At 32.8% G+C, this 19,914-nt stretch overlaps 1 protein-coding gene across 1 annotated transcript in view; it reads right to left on the bottom strand.

The window, feature by feature from the left end:
• Positions 1-5,359: 5,359 nt before the first annotated feature.
• Smp_132520 (hypothetical protein) overlaps positions 5,360-19,914 on the bottom strand; it is a gene marked incomplete at both ends in the record, with an annotated part of 34,661 nt that continues 20,106 nt past the window's right edge. The window contains 2 exons of the mRNA XM_018799722.1: positions 5,360-5,373; positions 5,408-5,548. Coding sequence (XP_018651482.1) covers positions 5,360-5,373; positions 5,408-5,548 — 155 coding nt within the window. The remainder of the gene's footprint in view (positions 5,374-5,407; positions 5,549-19,914) is intronic.

The following is a 19,914-nucleotide window of genomic DNA, read 5'->3' as shown; positions in this document are numbered from 1 at the left end:
ATCTGTGTACGTACATATAAATGTCATTCTGTCCAACTAAGTTCAAATAGTCTTGAACAAATATAAACTGCCAGTAGTGTTCAACGATATCTTATTGCAATATGCTTACACAAGATACTCACTATCTGTTGACCGGATACCATCAGCAACAACGTACTGTGAGAGAAAACAAACCAGCTTCCAACTGAAGAGGAAATTAGTAAAAGACATTGGAAGGGGATTGGACATACATTACGGAAATCACCAAACTGCATCACGAGGCGAGTCCTAAAATGTAATCCTTAAGGGAAGTGAAAAAGTGGAAGGTCAAAGAACATACTGGACAGCAAAATGGATACAGACATTTTATACGATTTAATTAAAATTATCGTTTTATTGTCTTTTGTTTGTTTATATGAATCGAATTCCATATTCTTAAATTGAAATCAAGTTATAAATTTTTAAAATTAGATTTTCTATAAATACAGCGATTGGTAATGAAGCCTCTAGCTTTCTTTTGTTGGTTTACATAGTATGATGGATTGAACACTATTGAAATGTTAATAGATTTTGAGAATTTTTTTTGAGATCAGATTTACCTCTATTTTATAGTTGAATTCATTAGTCAATTGAATCTAGAGCACCATGGAAAACCTGGAAGCACTGGATAGCTGTTTTGTCTTATTGAGAGCCTTCTCAATAATGCGCATCCAATATCCTGCCTCGCGAGATTCGAACCCATGACCTATCAGTCTCGCGCGCGAGCGCTTAACCTCCAGACCTCTAAGCCAGCCGGCATCCAACGGTATTAATGTCAAACTTCAACAATCTCTATCTTTTGACAATTGTTCATAGTAAGATAAACACATCAACTCCGCCTTCGGGGGCTACTGCCGGTCCTACGACCAGATAAAAGAAGAGGGTTAGGCATGGGTTTAGCAACCCCATCCCGTAGAAAACTAACCTGCTAAAAATACGCCAACCATAAAAATAATTCAAAAAAGATGAACACATTATTTGTCTTGTTTAAAACCGATCAGATTAATATAGAAAAACTACAGTGTATGTTAGTGATACAGATATTTGAATCATATAGCAACTAAAATGTACCCATCATTAACTAACCAAAGAAACAATAGAGTGCATTCAGCTCAATGACCTTATGAATACAGGTAAATTTAAACAATGTGATTTAACAAAAAAAATTCTTTGCATCCTGGATAGTGAATAATTAAATTATTATTTCAAGAATAGTTGCAACATTAGAAAAAGCCTACAAACTTAGACGTTGAAAATGGTAGTATGTCTGTGGTGTGGGTTACTGATATCCATATAAGTAGTATATGGTGATGGTCGGTCATTGAATGTATTTCAGTAGAAGATCGATAAGGAGAGAACGGGAACGGCACGCAATTGGTACGAAAATGCATGAACAATTATAATCGTAGACTATTGACAGATATTTGCAGAAGAAACAGTCAAATGAGACAATTTATTGTTATTTTGCAAAATAACTGTTCACTATATGGTTCTCATATTTTAAAGAGATATTCTGTAATGTTGTGCTATGTACATTCGATTGTCCCCACCAGTGTTCTGTTCACTATACGTCTTATTTCTTTTTCGAAATAATGATAAAAACAATATGCTAAGTTATAACACTGACTATATATTGAAAATCAAAAATGAGCTAAGGTATGTAGGTCATCATAGTTAAGTGATAAATTCTGTATAGATGTCATTACCAAGGTTTGACTTGAAAACCTCGAATAAATTTTGCATTTGATAGATTGTTATAAGTAGAAATAATTTATTTATTATATCCCAATCACAGAATTCTCTGAAGAAGTGGCTTACACTGAGTCACGAAACGTCATTGGAATAGAAAAATTATATGTTAAAAATCGAGTGTGGATACAAGATATGGATCAACATAAATGTATTGAGAGCTTAAGAAAGCATTAAATTCTCAGCATAGTTGAAGACAAGTTCAAGACACGAGTTTGCGATCATTCCAACTTCTACCTGATGTGACGATTAGTTGTTGTTCAATTTATTGATTGCTTTAAACAGTACCTTTTTTTCCTGGTAAGTTCTATAATATATAAGTGTAAATAATATACAATCTATTTTACTGACTCATGTATGTTATTGTTTAAAATGTATCCCCTTTATAATTGGTTCAATATCCACTACTTTTGACATTAATAGTTATAACTGATATTCTCCTGTAAGTACATGTATTATTCAAGCTAAGTATCCTGAAATTTACATCTTACTAGTGTATAACAAGAGATAAGTGTTAGTGAATGTGAACCATTCTTAAAATGCTTCAGAAATAACCGTTGTTTTCTAATTTGCCCACACTTTTCGAATTGTGTATAATCTCTTCTTGTCCATTAAGTCCTGTAAAGTACATTAATTTTAGACTAAGTGAACTTCCAGTTACTAATCAACACTGGTGTTACATACACATGTACTTCCTCGTCAACAATCTCTTGATAAATTGTCGTGGGTAGTCCTACTGTACAGAGCAGAAACTTGGAGAACTACAAAAACCATCATCGAAATGCTACAAGTATTTACAAACAATTGTCTACGCAAGATACTCAATATCTGTTGACCGTATGCCATCAGCTACAACCTACTGTGTGAGAGAACAAACCAGCTTCCAACTGGAGAGGAAATTAGTAACAGATGTTAGGAGCGTATTGGACATACACATTACGGAAATTACTAAACTACAAGACGAGGTATGCGCTAACCTTTAATCCTAAAAGCAAACAGGGAAGTGTACGGCTAAATTATACACTGTATCGGAATTGGAAGCAGACATGGAAAAGATGAATAGTAAGTGAAATCTACTGGAAATGTTTGCGTAGGACATAGTTGGATGGAGAATCCTGGTGAGCGGTCTATGCTCCTCTATGAGGTGTAACGGGCATAAGTATGTAAGTTTAATTACAGATTATAGATCATTTTTGAACAAGAATGGGTGACATTTCATGATTTTTTTTAGTCTAAATGGTTTTGATTGTATCCTATACATGACGTTTATCTATTTAATAGACATTATCTAATTCTTCGTTTTTGGAATTCAAATAATAACTTTAACAGTTATTCATTCTATTAATTCGATGACATCAATTCATTCTGAGTGAATCAGAATGAATTGATGGGTAGGTAATTTTAAAATCTCTATAAATAACTTTTCTAATCATTTGTTACATATAAATATGATTATTATTTATGTCTTAATATTATTAACACTACTGTAAACTGATAAGTCCTGGGTTGGAATCTCGTGAGGCAAGATTGTGGATGCGCACTTTTGAGGAGTCCCACAAGGGGGACAAAACGGCCATCTAGTGTTTCTAGGTTTTTCATGGTGATCTAGCTTCAATTGATTCATGATCTCAACTATCAAAATTGCAATAATATCCACAAAACCTCTTCAGATTATAAACTATATCATGAAAGCGTAATTCTCATTGATATTTCCCCAATTTAATTTGCCTATGAACATTAAATTATAAAATATTATGTTCCTTATACATTTATTTATTATAATATTTTAAAGTCATTTAATTGAGGTAAAAAGTAAAAAACTGGATTGATCCAAAATAAATAGTTCAGTTATATAAGCATGACCATACATAATCAATCCAACATAATGTACTACATGTAATAAAATAAGGAAAAGAAAAAAGGTAACATTACAATTACATAACAGATGAAAGTAAATTAAGGTAGAAAAAAAGAAGAAAAGGAAGAATTCATGTTTTGAATAGTTACCAAATGCAAAAAAATTTGTTGTCTCCCACAAAAATACACATAGTAATAATAATAATAATAATAGTGATAAGGATTAAATTCACAGCAAGAACAATAAAAGGTATACACGAAAACAAAGGGAAACCAAATTTATTATAGTTGTCATGGATAATGTTCGTAAGTAAATAAATAGGTTACCAACTATTGAGTCAGTATAGTTACCTGAGACAAAAACATTTAATTATATATATAGCAACTAAATTTAATGAATGATCATTTATGAAAGTTATTACTTATGTCTATTGTACAGTTATCAATGATATGAAGAATAAAAAATTAAAATCAAATATTTATCTATTAATTAATCACTCAACTACGTCACAAGACAAGCCTCTACATGGAATCTTGAAAGTAAAAGGAAAAGAGGAAGACCAAGAAACACATTATTCTGAGAAACGTAGACAAACATAAGAAAAATGAACAAAAATTGGATAGAATTAAAAAGAAAAGCCCATGACAGAGTGAGTGAGTGAGTTGGAGAATACTGATCGATAGCCTATACTCGATTGAGATTAACAGGTGTAAGGAAGGAAACAAAGAACCAACCTTTTGTTGCCATCAATAATACCATGGTTTTAATTTAGTATTTATATTAATTAATTATTTACTAGAAAGATTTAAATAATTAAAATTATCATTATATATAGATATTTATTAAATGAACAAAAAGTAATATATGAAAATGAATAATAAATTGTAAATAAATAGTAATATATATGTAATATCCTAATGAGTAGAAAAAAAAAAAAAAAATTCAATCTTCCGATGTTTCGTAACTCACTTTAAGTCACTTCATCAAAGAGAGAATAAATAACCAAATTAAGATTGTCCTTTTGGGATTATTTAAACTTGAATTAATTCGGTTATTTATTTACTTTAAAGAAGTGATTTAAACTAAGTTATGAAATATCAGAAAATCCAATTAGTTCTACTCATTAAGATATTACATATATAATTTTTTTTCCTTATTTATAACAATCTATTCAATTATTATTGTAATATATTTGATGATGGTAGAAATATGGATAATTCTGATTTTTTTTATATTTTATTTTAAATCAATATTATATATACTACTAACAATATCATTATTAGTAGTTTCTGAATTTTTGATTTCACTATTATTATTATTATTATTATTATTATTATTGGAAGAATAGTTTATAAAAGAATTACTTATTTTATTTGAATTTAAATGTATTAGATTTAATTGATTATCTTCAAATGGTAAATTAAAAGGGATAGGGTGTTTAGATGAAGTTATTATTATTCTTATTCGTATTCATTACTTCTACTATTGTTTGGCTTTCATAAGGAATGGATAGGTTATTTAGAGGTGACAATAGTAAGTCACGATTATCTATCATAGGTATATTTGAATTCGTTACAAATTTAAGATGTGAAGTTGATATCTCATGAAGTTGTTTAGATTGATGAATTGGATAGTTATACTGATGATTATGAGTGAAATTATGTATTTGTTTAAATGATCCATTTATAGAAGTTTGATGATTTGTCATTGATAGTCTTCGAGAATGGGATAATTTTAGATACTTTTTTCTAATTATAAAAAGTATTATACCTATAATCAAACCGATAATAATGCCGACAAATCCGGGGAATAACAAGTTCCAGATATTTTGAAATGGAAATAATAATCCAGTAGAAAAGTTCCCTTTAGCTGGTAAATCAACTGGAACTTTAGATGAATTTGATTTTCCGATGTGATTTAAATCTGAATTTGAAAAAAAAGGAAAATATTCAAATTAGTAATAAATTAGAGAAATTTTAAAAATTCTTTTCAATTTGTTACTTTTTAGCTTTTATTAGACGATTTGGCCAGACACTATGAGCAAGAAGCAACTGTGGGAGAGAACAAACCAGATTCCATCCAATGGAGGAAGAAATCAGGAAGAAGCGCTGGAAGTCGATAGGACACACATTGAGGAAATCACCCAACTGCGTTACAAGACAAGCACTCACATGGAATCCTCAGGGCAAAAGAAGTGGAAGACCAAAGAACACATTACACAGAGAAATGGAGACAGACAGACATGCGAAGAATGAACAACAATTGGATAGAACTAGAAAGGAAGGCCCATGACAGAGTGAGTTGGTTGGAGAATGCTGGTCGGTGACCTATGCTTCATTGGGAGTAACAGGAGTAATTAAGTAAGTAAGTTTTATTGGATGATTATGCGAGGATGTTTAAATTAATGCATAAACACTTGACATATTCTATCCTTTTTTCAAGAGAATCGAATAATGATCACAGAATATTGCTAAAGCAATTTGATTTTTTAGAAGAGAATAACATTAACTTTATCATTACAACTAAATGTGGGCCCCTCGATATACAATAAAATCTTTTGTAACAAGTGTATAAATCTAAATTAGTTGAATTAAGAACTACAAGCCAGTGAATTCCAGCTCGATTGAGGTTGAATGTTTGCTTAAAAACCTGAGGATTCTGAGTTTGATTCCCCATTTGAGTCTTTGATGCCAACTTATGAAAAGTCCACTGTTAATAAGAAACGGCTATCTAGTGTTTTTTGATTCTCTGTAGTTGTGTAAGTAGTCATTTCATTGTATCAAACTACAAAAATAAAAGTATATCCCTAAAGACATTGTATTAAAAGTTATATTTCTACTATTAATGAAATCCGATCACTTAATTCTAAAACAATAAAACACTGTAATATTGAGTCAGTTAGACAAGTGACCATATTGGAACCTAATGGTTAGTATTGTATTACCATCAACATCAGATAACACAGTATTAATTATTTAGACTTGATGATTTTCTGTTGACAAGTAAACAATCATAGACCGATTCTACTTGTATGAATCACCTTGTGTAACTGAAATTACAAAAAATAATAAATTATTAATTTTCTCCCTAAATGCCCTGATACGGTCGAGAGTGGGGAGAGTCCGCACTCCCTCTCGAAATGCTCTCATATGGTCACGCGTATATAACCTCTGCTAAAGAAGTTCCACTCACTGTTCTTTTTCGTGGCATTACTGTTGTTTACGAAATTGAGAGGACGAAAAGCCAATATACGGCACTTTAAACGGATTGGTGGACACGGGAAGTCCACCTAGGAGAGTTGGAAAACCCTGATTCCAAATTAATGGTGCATATGGGCTCCAGTATCCTGAGGGAACAAATGACGTATGAATCAATCGTTGGTCACGGGCTACCATGGCACTGAATCTCCCCACGATGCCCCACTGCCTTGTGGATCAGACCTTTAGGTCTATGGCACCGGGTGTGGCCGTCTAAGAAAACCACCTGCTTCAGTTTGGGCATCTGGGCAGTATCACAGCCCTTTTGTACCCATATATATGTGTTTAAATAAATAAATAATGTGATGCAAAATACTGGACGTTAATGAATGGTGAAAAATAAATTTATGAAAATTTCTGCACAGTATTAAAGGTATTTGGCGTTAAATAAGTAGTTCGTTCAAAGTAATGGTATGTTTGTTTTTTATTGCAGTAAATATTTACTTACATTTTTCATTTAAAACATATGAACATATTTTGAATGGGGAGATTGATAATCATCGGACAATTTCAATCTAGTTACAAATTTATCCTAAATGAGGGTTTATCAATGGAGTCACATAAATAAAACTTTGAAAAAGATTCATTACACTATACTCATATGAAGTGTAAATCGCTTACTCTTGATATTTAAGTTAAAATACGTTTTCTTGAGTTAAAATATTAACTGAAACGAGGTTTTATGGAGATTGTAGTAATTTGTGAGTCAATTAAAGCTAAACCACCATGGAAAACCTAGAAGGCTCAATGGTCTAGAGATCAAACGTCCACGTGCGAGACCGAAGCTCCTGGGCGAGTGCAATCATCAATGTACACTGTTGAGGAATTCCATACTAAGACGAAATGGCCTTCCAGTTCTTCCAGGTTTTTCATAGTGGTCTATCTTTAATTGACTCATGAATTTAACTATTAAAATACTAACTACATAGCAAGACTGTTTATATTGTCAAAACGAAAATATTTACAATGAGAATAGCAGGCCTATGGTAATAAGCTACATATCATCTGTTACAAATCTATCAATCGAGAAGGGGTTATAATAGCCATTTTACTTATTTGAAGTCTGTATAACATAATGAGATATTTTCAGATAATTATTATAATCATTCCGAATAAACTTGGTACAATAATTATTCTCATTAGAAGGGCGTTTTGTGGAGATTTTAGAAATTTAGTAGTTGAATTCATGATTCGATTGAAGCTATACCACCATGAAAACTTGAAAGCATTGGACGGCCGTTTCATCATAATATGAAACTCCTCAAAAATGCGCATCCACGATTCTGACCACGGAATTCCAATCCACAATCTATCGATCTCGCGTACGAACACTTCAACTCTAGACTACTGATCCGTCATCCAGTGGTTTTAATGTCTAATTTCAACCAATCCATACTAGAACAAAACGACTATCCATTGCTTCCAGGTATTCCATGGTGTTCAAGCTTTAATTGATTCATAAATTGAACTGTTAACTTATATTTATGTTGTCATAATAGAATACTTTTGAAATTTTATGAAATATCTTCCTTTTTCAATTATGTTTAATATATTTTGATATTTACACTGTATTTGATCAAAGTGTATACTTACTAATTCATAATGAATAAAGCCATTAAAAATACTTTTGAAATTAGTTCTAAAAAAAGTCTGACTATGTATCTTAACTCTATAATAAAGAATATAATAACATTATAAGTTCTATATACAGTATGGTGTATTAAATTATTCCAAAAATAATTCCTGTCTTGTGTTTTTGTTTTTTTTTTTGAGGTTGGATAAATACTGTAGAAGACTAAAACCATTAAAGCGTCCTAGAGCATACCAAACATTTCAACTCCTGCACAAAGGTTGTAAAAAAAAAAGTTTGTTTAACCCTGATAAATTGGTAATATTTAATTGGGAAGTTTTTGTAATTAGTGAAGACTAATGATCATACTACTGAAACTATTTTTGTGCGTTTATTTCCTTAAAAATATTGAGTTTTGGATTTAGGATTTACACCTGTTATCCTTCGTCAAGGAGCATAGGCCGCTCACCAGAATTCTCCATACAACTTTGTCCTGAGCAATCATTCCCAGTTCTTTCCAGTTAACATTCATCCTTTTTATATCTGATTCCATTTCCCGGTGTAATGTGTTCTTTGACCTTCCACTTTTCTGCTTCCCTTCCGGATTCCAAGTTAGGGATTGCCTCATGATGTTGTTTGGTGATTTCCCTAATGTATATCCTTTCCACTTCTAACGTCTTTTCGTAATTTCCTCTTCAGCTACAAGCTGCTTTGTCCTCTCCCATAAAACGCTGTTGCTGATAGTATCCGGTCAGGGAATGTTGATTATTTTGCATAGACAACTGTTTATAAATACTTGTACGTTCTTGACGATGGATGTAGTAGTTCTTCACGTTTCAGCTCCGTACAGTAGAACTGACTGTCTTGACGTTCGTATTGAAGACTGTCACTTTGAAGTTAGTTGAGAGTTATTTTGAGTCCCAAATGTTCTTCAATTGTAGAAATGCTGTCTTTGCTTTGCCAATCCTCGCCTTTACATCTGCATCCGATCCTCCTTGTTTATCAACGATGCTTCCAAGGTACGTGTGTTACTTTAGGAGAAGATATTTCAAATTGGATGAAGATGGCGATCCTGTCATCAAACGAAACAGTCATTGATAAAGTTTTGAAGATCTGGTTTTTCAAAATTGTTGAATACTGTAGTTAATGTTTTCATTTTTCTCGAAAGAATATGTTGAATGAGATTTGTTAAATTGTGTTAGAAAGGTAAAATGTAACCAAAAAATCTCATTTCTTATAAAGAAACATCAAATGCTTTAAATCTATATAAAATTCTGTTGGGGATATCAAATCCCCAGAACTTACTTGGTAAATAGCCTAATTTTGTAATTTGATTTTGAAAATTTGAATTTCATTGTTTTCGCGCCAAAGGCGCTATTCACCTTCGAGTCGAATTTCCCACTTGTAATATATCTTAAACGCTATTGGTCCGTTGTATCTTTGAGTGTGCTATTTTTTAATGCTGCCCAAGGACAGTTTATCGCTGTATATATACGTTTGAGTTTTCTCCCCTTATGATTGCTGTATTTCTGGCTGCTACGGAATATATTTTCCCAACTTCCAACTTGGACTTCTTACTCTAGTTAGCTGGGTCTGGGACGCGTCAGAATAGCTAGCTTATCGGTCTCTGGTCACAAGTCCTTGTTTCGTTCGCTAACTAGTGAATTCGAAACGTTTCAGATATAAAAAATTCTCTACACTAACCTTGGTCAAATGAGTAGGTTAATCTATTGGTGTAGTTAGTGAGAATGACTATTTCGAATAATTTGTTAGGCAATAAATTTATATAAACAGTAAATGTGAATAAGTATTTGATTTGACTCACTGTCAGAATTTTTAAGAATTTCCGATTCAACGTCATTTGATTCCCCACAGTCCTTGTGAAAACCAGTTAAAATATTGCTCAACCTTGAAAGACAATTAAATATTTAAAAGAAAACAGATTATATGTATGTAGTGGTGTGTGCTACTGATGTCGACAGATATAAGTAGTATGTATCATCAGTACAAAGTGAAATGTTTGGTAGCAGAAGGTCAAGAAGATCAAGGAAAAGTGAACAAGAACAGAGAGCAATTAGTGTCAAAACGAAGGAACATTTAAGATTGAGACAATTGATTGATAGTTTGCAAATTAACTATTTACTGTATGGTTGTCAGATTTTAGTGAAATATTCTGTTATCTTGTGCTCAGATGCATTCTATTGTCCCTAATAGTGTTTTTGATCACTGAACTAGCAATGTTTTGATAATTATTAGTTAGGTATTAATACATTTAATTATTCTTCTCTGTATATGTATCAACGGGATTTGTCATAAAATATCTCCCGTCTTATCATATTTCGTTAGTAATAAGATTATTACACAAACTTTATCTTGATAACCAATCTTACCGAACAGCCTATGACATCATACTATTTGCTTTTTAGAAGACTATTATATTTACTATATTGATATTTTTATATGATTGTGCTGCTTTGGAAAACAGAACGAAATAGTTACACTAAACAGTTTCAAATTGATTTTCTTAGTTACTATGAAAAAGTCTAATGATAGAGATCATTTTAGTATTGTTAAACTTGTAGCCTTAACTTCATAGCTGCTAACGATGGGTTCCCTATTTATGAACTTTAACTAATTGATTAATAAATACACTGAAATTTTCATAGTTGAAAGCATGAGTCAATTGAAACTAGACCACCAAGGAAAACCTGGAAGTGCTGGACGACCGTTTCGTTCTATTGTTGAACTCCTCAGTAGTGCGCATCCATGACCTCGCCTCGCGAGGTTTGTTATTAGTAACGAAATAAATAATAGTTACATTGAAAGTGTTTACTCTACTCAATGTCAAAAACACGATTTGTGATCACGTTATACTAAAGAGATGATCTTTTCAAGTTTCCTGAAACGATTTATAAAGTTTCAACCAAATTATCGAAAGCTTAGCTCTTGAATTATTAAGTGTTCAGTTTACTAGTCATGTGACGAATATAATACCATCATGGTGTATCTGTACAAGTGATAGTCATAGTATTACTGCAGTCTTATTGTTGTGAAATGGTGGTTATTTTATTCAAATTTTAAGAGAATGAAAAATTGAATTTATTCACACACACACACACTTTATGGATAATTTTATTCACTTGTATACAGCAAAGTCTGATTAATGTATTATATGAAATGTAAACTATGATAATTTGACTTACCCTTCTGAATTAGTGTCACATTTCTGTAACAATTTATTCCAATAACAGTCTGGATCTCTGAGTGCTAAACACTCTCTACAATAAGAATATTAAGATGATAAATTTGATTGTATAAGATTATAAACTAAATATATATATCCATTGATGATTAAAAATAAAAGGTAATTAGAAACCCCCGGAAACAATTCAACTGATGATACTTATTTTATCAGTTAAGTTTGTAAATGTTTTAATGATACGAACGTAGAAATAATAAGATCCTAACTTTCAACTAGATGCAGCTGGACGATTTACACTTCGCAGATGATCTGTCTCTTCTATCACACACGAAAGAACAAATGCAGGAGAAGATTACCAGTGTAGCAGCAGCCTCAGCAGAAGTAGGTCTCAATATAAACAAAGGGAAAAGCAAGACTATCCGATACAATACAACATGCATCCATCAAATCACACTTGACGGAGAAGCTTTGGAGGATATAAAAACCTTTACATATCTGTGCAGCATCATTGATGAACACGGTGGATCTGATGCAGATGTGAAGATGCGGATCAGCAAACCAAGAGCAGCATATGTACAACTGAAGAATATCTAGAACTCAAAACAATTGTCAACCAACACCAAGATTAGAATTTTCAATACAAATGTCAAAACAGTCCTACTGTATGGGTCGGAGATGTGGAAAACTACGAAAGCCATCATCCAGAAGATACAAGTGTTTATTAACAGTTGTCTACGCAACATACTTCGCATCCGTTGGTCAGACATTATCTGCAACAACCTACTGTGGGAGAGAAAAAACCAGATTCAAGCGGAAAAAGAAATCAGGAAGAAGCTCTGGAATTCGATAGGTCACACATTGAGAAAATCACCCAACTGTGTCACAACGCAAGCCCTCACATGGAATCCTAAAGTCCGAAGGAAAAGAGGACGACCAAAGAGTACATTACACCGAGAAATGGAGACAGACATGAGAAAAATGAACAAAAATGGAATAAAACTAGAAAGGAAGGCCCATAACAGAGTGAGTGGGTTGGGGAATGCTAGTCGGCGGCCTATGTTTCATTGGGAGTAACAGGCGTAAGTAAGAAAGTAAGTTACTTTCAACTTAGTAGAAAATTGAATATTCCATCTTTGATAAATAAATAGTTTTCACCAGGTAAGTACTCACTTAACTAGAACTACGAACAAACCAAATTTAATATCTGGTATTTGAAAACACGTCTTATTCTACTAATAATGGAAGTTATTCTATATGAAATATATTTGTGTTTCTATATATCAATTGGTAAGTGTAAATAAACCCTACATTTTTAGTATGGTCAGGTAATTTAATGTACATCTTTATAACATGATCTTCAGCAAGGTAGTTACAATAGTTAGGAAAGATAGTGTACTTATAACGAAGAATTAAGTCTTCCTTTGTATTTTGGACAGTAACAAAATTTGATAAGCTTCACCTACATACCATTCTTTATTGTTGGAAATGCGTTATTCTGATATTTTTATGTCTACTTAACAGTTCTCAAATATTCTACATACTTCTATTGGTACTTTGATTTATAGATTTTAAAAGTGAACAGAATTATTAGGACGTCCGTTTTTGTAGTTAGATATCCCTTGACTTAAATAAACAGAAGGCATTATACCATTGAGACAATAAGTTGTAAAACGTTTACTGTCTAATGAACACATTTAGAAGTGTTCAGGTCATTTTGTAGAAAGCTTGAACTTAGCAACATTTAAGAATTCGTACTAGTCCTTTTACTTTATCTCAGTGTTATGTTAAAACTATAGTATTAATATAGGAGTTGGAAAACTGTGATTCCAAACCAATGGCGCATATGGGCTCCAGTATCCTAAGAGAACAAATGACGTATGAATCAGTCGTTGGTCACCGGCTACTATGGGATTGCATTTCCCTACATTGCTCTACTACCTTGTGGATTAGACCTTTAGGTCGATGGCTCCGGGTGTGGCTTCCTAAGAAAACCACCTGCTTCACTTTGGACACCCGTAAAGTATCCCAGCCCTCACACAAACCGAATGATTTATGTGATGCATATCTATTTGGTACTTCCTTGCATCAATATTTATGTGTTCAAATAAACTAAATAAACTAGTCTGTAAATATTCTTCTTGATTTTTCATTGATAACTAAATCTTTACTTCTCAAAATCTTTTCAATAATGATAATATTCCTGGGTTCGAATCCCACGAGGCGGGATCGTGGATGCGCACTGCTGAGTCCTACAATAGGATGATACGGCCGTCCAGTGCTTCCAGGTTTTTGCAGGGTGGTCTAGCTTCAACTGTCTCATGATCTTAACTATATAAAATAAACATAGAAAAATATTAACTTTCAAGATATTTATCTTTCCTTAGTTTCTTTCTTTTTTTGGTTTTCACTTACATTTTTCGGTTGTAACAATTTTGATTGCCCTTCTCAATAAATTTCTAGCATGAGATAATTTAACATTGTATCAATTTGATAAAAATGTACCGATTTACATATTTCGGCTTATTGTAAATATCAAAAGGGGGTTTTTGTAGTTATTATAGTAATCTTAATAGTTGAAATCATTAGTCAATTGAAGCTAGAACACCATGAAAAACCTGGAAATACTGGACGGCCGTTTCGTCCTATCGTGAGACTCCTCATCTGTATGCATCTACGACTCATGATTTCAACTATCAAAATTACTATAATATCCACAGAAAACCCCTTCTGATAACAATCAACATATGCTCACTGGTGAATGGCTTCAAATGGATTTAAACTTTCGCAATGGTATCCCTTCGAATTCATTAATGAATAGGATCATTGAAATTATTCCATCTTTTTGCAACACGACTTAATTTTTATCGATTCTGTGGCACATACTCATTAACTTACCAACTAAAATGTGCAAAGGTATTGTAAGGATTAGTTTCTATTACTTTACAATACGAATGGAACTGATATTATAAAACAATTGGGTTCTTGTTAGCTATACTTATGAGATTATCGGTAGTACAAACTGTTATATTATAGCGAAGTTTGTAATAGATTGTTTCAGCTCTTATTAGTCGAAAGGTGCTGTCACACATTTAAATGGTATTGTAGTAAACAGAACACTAGTTGGGACAATGGAATGTAATTAAGCACAAATTACAGACTATCTCACAAAATTCTGATAACCATACAACAAACAGTTAATTTGCAAAATAACATTCAATTGTCTCACTCTTAACTGTTCCTTCTGTAAATATCAGTCCATCTTCTCTAATTCTATTGTTCATGCATTTTCCTAACAATTGCGCTTCATTTCAGTCCTTTCCTTATCGGTCTTCTTCCAAAACACATTCTATGTCTGACCATCGCCATATACTACTTATATGAATATAAGTAGACCGCATTACAGTATCAGTTGATAAATCCGAAACTAACTAAATACCAAGGATTCAAATGGTCATCTTCACAATTCTGTTTCTATTTTGATAATGTTGAAACAGAACCACAATCCAAACAGGTTATCAATCGAAGTAGATCACAACAAATCTATGTGAATATAACAATCAGAACATTATGTTAACTGTAACTAGTCAAGTATGTTTGAAGTGAATATTGGTCAAATAATACATCTTATAAATACTCGAACACATTCACCCTTTAGTATGGTACTACACAGAGACAGAATAACGATAATACAATTGTATGCAATAGAATGAAGTGTGATTCTGATGCATCCAGAACTCTTCGAACACTCAGTTTAACTAAGTATTTGAGTGGTGAATAGCCTAATTTTATTGTCTATTTAGATAAATGTAACCATAAAATAATTAAATATTTTCTAAATTTTAAACTTGAGAAACAGTGATAATTAGCGATATTATAGTGAACAAGAAGACGAGTGGGGACAAACAAATGGTATTTAAGCACAAAATTACAGAACATCTTATTAAAATATGAGAACCATATAGTGAATAGTTAATTTGCAAACTATCAACCGATTGTAAGCAAAGATGGATAGTGAGTAGCAGTGGAATCCAGTTTGACGCACGTTTCGTCCTATTTGGGACTCGTCAGCTGGATGTACCTGCATCTCAGAGTTGATGTTCACTCTGAGACTCGAACCCAGTAGCTTTCGCTTCAAACGCCATCGCGTTATCCACTCGGCCACTGAGTCCTGATAGCCACATGCTTATGCGATGGAGTGAAGTTTAAATTCATTTAGTATTGTTTGTTTGAATCTTCCCATCGATGTATTAGGACTGCAACTGGTCAGTCTCTAATTGGCATATGTGCATATTGTGCGTATTGCCTCGATATTGCCTAAATCTTGACTTTCCCTTCAGCAAATATCAGTCCATCTTCTTCAATTTTTATTGTTCATGCATTTTCGTACCAATTGCGTTTCGTTCCCATTCTTTCATTAACGATGTTCTACTGAAATACATTTTATGCCCGACCATCGTAATATACTACTTATATGGATATAAGTAACACATATCACAATATTTCATTGTTTAATTTGGGAACAATTTCTTGAGTAATAAAAGGAACCATCTGTTTTTTTTTGTTTGTTTTTTATATTTCCAATTGAATAATACAAAAATATTTTCCATATTATAATGTTATCAAAGCACGTATTCTTATTCGGTTACTATTTTTAAATGTACAAGAGAAGCAGTGACCAATGGATTTCAACCGGCTCTGTTATAAGACATTAACTCATTGAAGACAATGGTGAATGTGCCGCTTCCTTTCATGGATTAGTTGAAGTTTTTTTTTCATTGTGGTTTACCTTCAATTGACTTATGATCTCTCAACTATTAAAATTATTCTATATAGTTAAATTAATACTTTCACTTAACTACCATCTATTTGATCAAAATGAAGTTTATCAATTATATTCACTTCTATTTGAGAAAGTAGCTTTAATATGAATGAGAAGGTATTCAACAATTGAGAAAACTTTCTCATACTCTCTTTTTTGATGATAATAATGAAAATATCAAGTTAATTCGTAATGATAATACTTAGAAACAAATGTTTTTTTCTTAAATGACCTTGTGTAAGGGTATGGAGTTAAACAAAATTATATTATGGATAAAAGGCTATTTAATTTCGTATAAACACATGGCAACAACAAAATGTTTTTTGGAGGAATTCAAATTGTGAAATGTGTTCCTGCTGTTGTACATTTAAAAATAGTGATTAGATACGAATACGTGCTCTGATAACATTATAATATAGAAAATATTTTTGTATTATTCAATTGGAAATATAAAAAACAAACAAAAAAAAACAGATGGTTCCTTTTATTACTCAAGAAATTGTTCCCAAATTAAACAATGAAATATTGTGGTGTGTGTTACTTATATCCACATAAGTAGTATATGATGATGGTCAGGCATTGAATGTATTTCAGTGGAAGATCAACAATGAAAGAATGGGAATGAATCGCAATTGGTATGAAAATGCATCAATAATGATATTTGGAGAATATGAACTGATATTTACAGAGGGAACAGTCAAGATTTCGGCAATCGTTTGATAGTTTGTAAATTAACTATTCACTATATGGTTCTCATGGTAAGCGTTTGTTTAGCGAGTTGGTTTTCTACGGAATTGGGTCGCTAACCCCATGCCCAACTTTCCTCCTTTATCCGGGCTTTGGGCCGGCAGTAGCCCCTGGAGGAGCTACAGGCAGAGAACCACGAAAGCCATCATCCAGAAGATACAAGTGTTTATTAACAGTTGTCTACACAAAATACTTCCGATCCGTTGGTCAGATACTATCAGCAACAACTTAATTTGGGAGAGAAAAAACCAGATTCCATCCAAAAGGAGGAAGAAATCAGGAAGAAGTGCTGGAGTCGGATAGTACACATGGAGTCACATGGAATCCTGAAGGCCGAAGGAGAAGAGGAAGACCAAAGAACACAACACACTGAGAAATGGAGACAGACATGAGAAGAATGAACAAAAATTGGATAGAACTAGGAAGGAAGGCCCATAACAGAGTGAGTGGGTTGGAGAATTCTGTTCGGCGGCCCATGTTCCATTGAGAGTAACAGGCGTAAGTAAGTAATATGGCTATCATATGCTACTGAGATATTCTGTAATTTTGTGCTGAAATACCATTTGATTGTCCCCTCTCGTCTTCTTGTTCACTATAATATCGCTAATTATCACGGTTTCCCTAAAGTCAATTCAAAGTTTAAAATTTAGAAAATACTTTATTATTTTATGGTTACATTTGCCTAAATAGATAATCAAATGAGGCTATTCACGACTCAGATACTCAGTTAAACTGAGTGTTTGAAGAGTTTTGGATACATCAAGTTTATTCAGTGATATATAATCCAACATACAGAAGAGTAAAACATGGATAACAGGATAACTTTAATTTTGCAACTTAGTTTCTCTTTAAGATAAAAGTAATTTAATTGAACATGATTTGAGTATTTTTCAAACTGTAATGTATTAATAGTAAATGGTTATTGAAATTTGAATACACTTTTACTTATTGTTTACAAGGTTTACCTAAATATTTGAACAAAGACACTCAGATAGATTGATAATGAAATCGATGAATCGCGTACATCACAGACGAATATAATAGTTTATAAGAACATCGTGATAAGTTCACAATGAATCAGTCGTATATGGCTGTGAATTTGCTTTTCTTAAGTAAACTGAAAAATAAACTAACCCTAAGATTCCAACCGTGACTTATTAAATTCACTTGGTATTGCTTGTTTGAACCTCCCTATTCATGTTTAAAACTGCAATTGATCAGTCTCAGTAGCTGAGTGGACAACGCGATGGCATTTGATGCGAAAGGTACCGGGTTTGAGTCACAGAGTGAACATCAACTCTGAGATGCAGGTACATCCAGCTGACGAGTCCCAAATAGGACGAAACGTGCGTCAAACTGGATTCCACTGCTACCCACTATCCATCTTTGTTACTTATTAATTTTGTTGTATTTATCAAGAATTGACAATTCACCTTATTTGCAAATCATATTACAATCATATACTCAGTGAATTGATTTCATTTCTACTGTAAAATCCTGAAATCTCGGGTCACTTTCACTTTTAGAATAGCCTGCGTACGTGAAAACGGTATCGAAGCAGTGAATAATCAATGTTTTAGTTCTATTGAGAAGCAGTGACCAGTGGAGTTCAAACCACGTCTGTTGTGAGATAGTAACTCACTGGAGACAATTGGTGAACGGTCGCTCAATTTCGTGGATTGGTTGTAGTTAGACACACACACCATCGGATGCCGGCTCAGTGGTCTATCGGTTAAGTGCTCTGACGTGAGACCGATATGTCCTGTGTTCAAATCTCGCGAGGCTGGATCGTGGATGCGTATTGCTGAGGAGTCCTACGACAGGACGAAACGACCATCCAGTACTTCCAGGTCTTCCATGGTGGTCTAGCTTCAATTGACTCTTGATCTCAACTATTTAACTTAATATTCTAGTATTTTTATACAATTACGTCGATATATGAAATCGTGACAAAAGGAAATCTTTTGAAATATTACTGTTTAACACATGAGCTTTATTTCACCCATCCATTAACTTACATGGTTATTGTCTAATAGGGGTATAGAAAAAAAAAGTTGAATTTTGCATGTCTTACTACTTAAGAGATTGAAGATCTACAGAGTAATTATTACCTGATTCCACCAAGTCTATGTATACGTTTTCACTCTTTTGTTTTACAAAAACCAGTCTTGATACAGTGACGATTGTTTTTCATCATCTGTATTTTGAGCATTCAATTTTAATAAGCTTAGATCATGGAATGGATTTCTATCTATTCAAGTTTCAACACCCTAGACAGAGACAGATGAAATCGACGATATATCAGACAAATAAAGGTATATACTATCAACTATAACGAAAATCTATCATACAAAAGGAATAACTGGCACCGATCTATGAAAAGTTAGTAATGACACTATTTGAAATTCTTGAATAAGACTCATATCACCTAAATTCTCGGTAAAAGTCAATCATATCATCAATATAAAAATGAAATTTCTGTCACCAAGTATCATCTACATGATGCTTTCAACAGTTAAATTCATTATATATGAATTAATACACAATTTCCAAGAGCAGCATATTTACAACTGAAGAACATCTGCAACCCAAAACAATTGTCAAACAACACCAACATCAGAATTTTCAATACAAATGTCAAGGAAGTTCTACTGTATAGGGCGGAAACCTGGAGAACTGCGAAAGCCATCATTC

This window comes from Schistosoma mansoni, chromosome 3 (genome assembly GCF_000237925.1).
Source record: "Schistosoma mansoni strain Puerto Rico chromosome 3, complete genome".
NCBI lineage: Eukaryota > Metazoa > Platyhelminthes > Trematoda > Strigeidida > Schistosomatidae > Schistosoma > Schistosoma mansoni.
Note: the sequence above shows the minus strand (reverse complement) of the source record. Positions and strands in the feature narration are given on the sequence as shown.